The 7,088-nt window shown below is 33.8% G+C and overlaps 1 protein-coding gene across 3 annotated transcripts in view; it reads left to right on the top strand.

Moving 5' to 3' along the window:
• The first annotated feature begins 1,324 nt into the window (after positions 1-1,324).
• The window catches only part of LOC110461906, a 17,480-nt gene continuing 11,716 nt past the window's right edge, over positions 1,325-7,088 (top strand). The window contains exon 1 of one of the 3 annotated variants that reach the window (XM_021515640.1): positions 1,325-1,734. Coding sequence is in view for 2 of the 3 variants with exons in the window: in XM_021515637.1 (XP_021371312.1) it covers positions 2,452-2,457 (6 nt within the window). In the remaining variant the exon portion in view is untranslated. Of the gene's footprint in view, positions 1,735-2,197; positions 2,458-7,088 lie in introns of those variants that run through there. The other 2 variants (XM_021515637.1, XM_021515639.1) reach the window with 2 other exon arrangements.

The following is a 7,088-nucleotide window of genomic DNA, read 5'->3' on the forward strand; positions in this document are numbered from 1 at the left end:
TTAATTTCAAGGGATATTATGCTTTTCTGAATGCTTATAATGATTACTTTGAATTAAATCTTAATAGTGTGATTTTTCTGATTTAAAACCTGCACCAAGACATCTTGAAAAAGAAGAAAAAAATATCATGCTTGTTTCGCTACCGTTCAGATTTTCATGTAACACAACAAAAAGTATTAGTATGTGACACCTACACTCTATACCTAGGCCTATTTCTTTCAGTTATGACCCAATTGCCAAAATAATCTATTAATACAATCAATCTCTGTAGAAGTCTATGTGAACTTTAATCATAATCTTGTTGTTAACTAAAAGCTTAAACAAAACATTCCTTTGATGTTTCCTTAAAATATGTTGTAAATTCACAACTACATAGTATTTCCTTTATACATATAGCATAACCTGAGTGGATTTTAACGTTAAAAGTTTTTTATCAGATAAACTGAGGTTTTTTTATTCCTTTTTTTTTCCAATAGTTGCTCAATATTTCGCTTATACTATGCAACACTCGATAAAAATTCCACTGGCTAACAAGGTTTATATTTTTGTGTGGTAATATCACGTGTATTCGTTGGATAATGAAGCTACCTTTACTTATCACTAATATTTTAAATAAAGATGAAGAAGTGTTTTTAGTACAAGCAACATTAAGCTCTTAATTAGAAAACGTTAACATATCTTACCCCCTTCCCGACGAAATCGACGACGGCGAAAAAGATTTCTCGTCTCTCCAACGATGTCGTTGCCTTGCAATTCGTTTCTTGCCCGCTGTATCCGATTTAGAGATGCTGTCGCAACGTTCGCTAGAGATGCCATCGGGATTCAAAGTGAAAGTCCATTTCGATTTCTGCGACAATTTAAAGGGAATGGTCGACGCCGCCATATTGTTTATACAGCACCAGGCACGGCCTATGCTATTCTAGAACGCGCTCGTTGATTGGTCTAAATCACATTCGGTATGCTCTTTATTTTTAATAATTTATTTTGTTCCGAATGTGGACGAGTCCATCACAGACTGGGTACGATTGGGAATATCGTATCTTTTTGCCATTAGTGACTTGAACACATTTATTTACACTTAAGGTTAAAAGATTTGACCTTAAGTGGATTTTTTTTTTTTACAATTAAGGTCAAATCTTTTGACGTTAAGGTAAAATGTACATAATGTAAAAAAATAATATTTGCCCTTAAGGGCAAATCTTTTGACCTTAAGTAGTTTATGTATTTTTTTACAGGATGGCGTGCCATAGATATGTACATTGTTTGTGTATAAAGCAAAACTTTGATATCAACGCAGTGAAATATTGACAAACAACATATACCCTCAAATATCCAGTCCAGTGAAATATCCTTGTATACATCGATGGCATATAATGTCAAATTACCAACGTGGGGACTTTTTTGTATTATCAAATGCTATATTAACTCAAATATCCATCCCAGTGAAATGCTCTATGTTATCACACACATAATATATACATGTATATCTAGCATTCATCTCCCAAATACCTAACCAAGTAAATTACTCTATGTAATAAATGTTAATATAAAATGCCATAAATAGCTTACCACCTCACTCACACTATATACATTGTAGTAACTAAAATGTATAGAACGCTTTACCGTTATATGGTTATGAATACCACGAAAACATTCTACGTCATGCTTCGCGGAAAACAAAACAGGAACTACATTCAATTACAATCAGACAAGTGAGTGACCCGGGTCGTAAAGGTAAATTTCTATTTATTTTATCGTTTTATTTGTTTTAAGTGTACGTATTGTCGAAATATGTACCAAAATATCACTGTTTGAATATTTTAAGTTGCTTCAAATCAACAGATAGCCATAAATTCATTCAATTATGCAAATTTGATAACTTAGATCACAAAATATCATGACCGTAGGGTATTCAATCGTTAGATTAGTAGTATCAGTATATGCAGAGATATACGGCTTTAACAGAATTACCATTGCGATTCATGTATCAATGAATAAATCTACCTATTCATCTTCATGTTACATTACTTAGATTAAATATAAATTAAAAAGAGAACCACAGTTATCCGAACCGTAACTATTATCAAGTAGGTCAACTTCTGGGTTAATTTGACACAAATGTGTTGATCTATGATCTTACCCGATATCCCATTCCATTACAGTAAATAATATACGGTGTATTTCTGAAGTTAACGTTAAAAGTTTAGTTTTTAATCGTTTTACTTTCGTTTAAGACTGATATCATAAAGATCGATCATGTGTACACATACACTGTGGAAATCCCAACTTGGATTCGTTCACTACTTACATGGGTGTTAAAAATAGTGTGGTTATTTATAGACGAGGAAATCACCTTGTTGGGGCACATTGTCTAAATATAGATAGGGCGAATGGACGGCATCGACTAATAAATGGGTACTTGTGATCTGTTGAAAGTAAAGGTGTTCGTAAATGGAGGTATGTGTATGACAGAATGCTTTGAGGCATTTTAAACAACACACTGAGGTATTGTTTTATTAGAACAGCCTCTGAGCTTTTACAAACCCGCGAACTGTGAAAAGAGATTACAAATAAATTTTCTTCCGTATTTTAAACAAACTTTTGGAAATGAGAACAGAATTGCTTTCAGTAACCATCTAGTTTTAGGTTTGTTCATGCAGCAATTAACAATTAATTGTATGTAGAAATCTAATATTACTTATATATATTCCGTCTTTGCGTATTGCAGAGTTATCTTCTCTTGTGAGCAGGTATTGATTGTTACGTCATTGGTTTGTGTGAAAACATTACGTCATTTTCTCAAAAATAGATGACGTTACTCTCGTAAACAAATGACGTAACAATCAATACCTGTTCACAAGAGAAGATAACTGTGCAATACGCAAAGACAGAATAGACGAGTTTCAGTAACAATTTTCGATACCGAATTATATTAGATCTATAAAATTTAAAAAAAAAAAAAAAATACAATATATTACTACGGTTAGATCATTCTATTTTTGACAACTTACACGATAGTCCACTATTGGAAAACTATCAAATACGATATTAATATCATTATCTATTTGGAAATTGATGCAATAGATTATTATCAATTTTATAGAGAGAAATAAAGACAAGTCACATTGCTATAAAATATGATGCGATGTTTCTATTGTTTTATATATTGTAATGACCAACATTGTAGTTTGGTATTGCGAAACAACGTATATAATAGTCATGTTGGTACTAGTACAATATTAAAGTCAGAAAGTTATTGGGAAACTAACAGGAATGTCAGATCATCTTTTTGTAATCTATTAGTATACGATATTCTTAATACCATAAATTGTATGTTAGTGTAATAATCATATTTTTATTTAAACTGTCGACTAGTGACATTCTCTAGGGTAGGTGGCATCATATTCTTTAATATTTAATTGTAACTTTTCGTATATATTTTATTCATTTCAAGAATATTTTAGATGTTGTATTTTGTATGTATTAGAATCGTTTGCAAATTAACTTATAGATTTAGCTAAGTATTGATCTAAGTGTTGACTATATATTCTGTATATTTTCTTTTGAATTTAGTTTTCTGCAGTTTTTTACAATCAACATGGCTGACAAAACTGACCGATCCAAAAAGGTTCTTACATATCATTCCGAAATGGTAACGAAGCTTGGGGAATTATTTTCAACAAAGTCCAAAGAGTGGGACTCAATTTGCGATCAATTAGAAGCGATGGGTCACATCACACCAGCCAATAGAGGAGATAATGTAAAAAGCATGCATGATTTATGCAAGTGCTTAAAGTCTAATGGCACAATCGTTTACGGGGGATACGAAACTTTACGTGCCGTTCTCCGTACACAAAATGTGGAAGCGGGTCAACTAATTGACACATACACGAAACTGATCCATCAGGAAAAAGAAGGTAATGGTAAGTCTTTATCAATATCATCACTGCTATAAATCAGCCAATCACTGATAAACAGTCATTTTCCAATGATAACGTTGAATAGTACCAATTAGTTTTTGTATGTCAATTATTTTCATATACCACGAAACCAACCCGTACTGTCTTTTCTGTCATACAGGTGTAGAAAATACCTGCAAGTCTCAGGCGGTGTTCAGTGAGCAAAATAGCGAGAACAGAAAGAGTAAGTATACCACAGGAACCTGTGCTATATTTGGATCTAAAATTGGGTGTTAAGAGTAAAGTAACACGTTGAAGGGGTTTATCGGCTGTTTCCTTTGGAAAGATGGATACTTTTTCTCTTTTAGAAACCTTCTATATGCATGGAAAATGATTCTTCTTCCATGTACATAATCTCAGTTTCGTCCGACACCACATGCGATTTCGATCGAGCCATTTTTCCAAAAATTATCTCTATGACTGCAAACACGTCGAAAACAGATTGTTTTTGAAGGATACGTGGATAATTTCAATTAAAGGGGAATACACTTTGCGTTTTAAAAGAAACATTATCCATCTTTCAAACGCTACCAAGCATATTTTGTATATCAACTAGAAATATGTTTTTAATGCGAGGAGGCTTGGCACGTGGAGTCAATTATTCGACATCGAGAGCTTTCCTCCTTTAATTAAGTAATCCAAACGTTTTAGTTAAGTTCAGCAATGTTTTGTTAAATAATTGGATTCACAAAAAATATGAATGAAGTCGTATCAATAGCATGCCTGATCTACGTCTGCAGGAAAACAAGGACCGAGTGGTGACCGGGATCCGGTAGTTGACTCCAAGCTTAGAAAGGAGAAATGGAGGAAAGGCGAGTATGATTTTTTTGTAAATTTTACAATGTACGAAAGGTATGTGTGAGGACAGAACGCCACAGTTTTTTTTAAATGGAGAATGCTTCAAATCATACAATGTACGAAAGGTATGTGTGAGGACAGAACGCCACAGTTTTTATTAAATGGAGAATGCTTCAAATCATTTACGAACTTTTTTATTCTTCAAGAAGTTACTTTATCGGAGACACCGAATGGCCCTTACGATAACAGTTGCACGAAGATTAAGATTATTACACTCTAGTGGTATATTTCGCGTTATTCATTAACACATGAGGTTTCTAGCATAGATATAGGATCTTACTTTAGTATAAATGGCATAACAAGTTATTGAATGAGTTTAATAATTCAGTATATACACACGATTGGTTTGGTTAGGTTTGGTTCTGTATTGTTTAACGTCCTATCAACAGCTATGGTCATTTAGGGACGGCCTCCCTGTGTGCAAGATGCATGCGTGTAGTGTATGCATGTGTGTTTTGGGAGGCTGCGATATGTTCGTGTTTGTCTCCTTGTGATAGCGCGGAACTGATGCCGACTTTATAGTACTATATCACTGAAACATACTGCCGAGACATCCAAGAGGACACCCCACCCGGTCACATTATACTGTCAATAGCGTTAAGCAGAAGTAGAAACTACCATTTTTACAGACTTTGGTATGTCTCAGCCAGGGGACAGAACTCAAAGCCTTCCTCACAGGGGCAAACGCTCAACTAAAGGCCAAAAGTGAGACATTGTCAAGGGAGACATGAGGAAGAAGAAACTTGTTTAGAAAGATGAGAAAAGATAAGATCCCGAATTTAGTCGCCTCTTACGATTATGCAATGGGGGCAGCAGGCACAATTCTTACGCCCTACCTGCAGGGACGTATGGACAAGAAAGTAAGATTCTATTTATAAAAATTCGAGGATTTTTGTACCACGCAGTACAAAGAAGTTCCAGATTTTTTTTTTAAAATAAATAGTTTTATATCCAACGAATATGACAATGAAAAAATTAACATTTCAAATTCATTAAAATAAAAGTTATTGCATCATGTGGCATTGTGAGTAAAGGTATTACCTGTAGTAGGAATATGTTCCCATGGTTTTGACCAATCGTAGCACTTTCAGGTTGTATTACAATGAGAGGAATTAATTAAAGCATCTTCTTCGTTCTTACACATAAATAAAAATATTCAATTTATTAATATCGATATATTGCTAATAGTATAGAACCAACAATATTACAAAATATTTGAAAGAAACATGTAATCAATCCAGTTATTAAACTGTAATGAATAATGATATAGAATAAGAGCGGAGCTGCACTATGCACAATATCTGTGACCAGGCTGACGTGCATTGCATGCTAACCTGTAGAGCAACGACACATGTTAACATTAGTCTTATTAGTTATATTATCATATTATAGAGCTATGGACGCAGTTCGACCGGCGTCATTTAACCGTTAGAAATTAACATTTTGGTGTCTCGCGTTTGACGACACGCGCTTAAATATCAAAAATATAAGATAATATCCACATGAACATCAGGAATAACTATAAATGTAGAACGTAAATAAATGTATTGAAGTATACTTAACAATTTTCATGACGGGTTGAACACTGTAAATGACCTGTTCACTACTTATATATAAACTATATACCAACACCTACAAAATGATCAGCAGTAAAATAACTTCTGATATGTTCTCTCTATAGTTGAAGAAGACCGTCCTTATCAGTTTAGAAAACAGATGGACAATACCCATGACGCAAGAATAATTGACGTGTGGACGCGTGCAAGAAACGCTGTTGGACGCATCAGAGGGCCACAATACACCGGAACAGGGATAAGAGTTGGTACCAAGTACATTCTCACTGCCTATCATGTCGCAAAAGACATAACAAGTAAGTTAATAAGAAAGATGATTCTACTCCGATATTTACAGACTTAAATAAACTTCCCTTGTCAAGGCATTGCCTATATATTGGCAACTTATTTTGAGGAATTGCGTTTATAGTTCCTAGATGGCAACATTTGTAAAGTGAAGTCTTCGGAATGAAAATGTCCTTCAGTTTTCTTTATATTTCTGTTATCAATTAATCAACTTCGAGCTACCATAGCTTTGTACAAATGCATTGTAACGTGTGCATTTCGTGGAATACTTCTTGAGCTAAGCTTTACAAAAGTGATAATAGTAATAAGACAGTTTAACTTATTGGTATCCTTTCCGTACCATATGTTTCAGTATTATTGGACTTCTATACCTATCGGTTATTTAATCGGAACAAGATAAAAAAAAAAAAAA

Source organism: Mizuhopecten yessoensis, unplaced genomic scaffold, assembly GCF_002113885.1.
Source record: "Mizuhopecten yessoensis strain PY_sf001 unplaced genomic scaffold, ASM211388v2 scaffold10705, whole genome shotgun sequence".
Taxonomy (NCBI): Eukaryota; Metazoa; Mollusca; class Bivalvia; order Pectinida; family Pectinidae; genus Mizuhopecten; species Mizuhopecten yessoensis.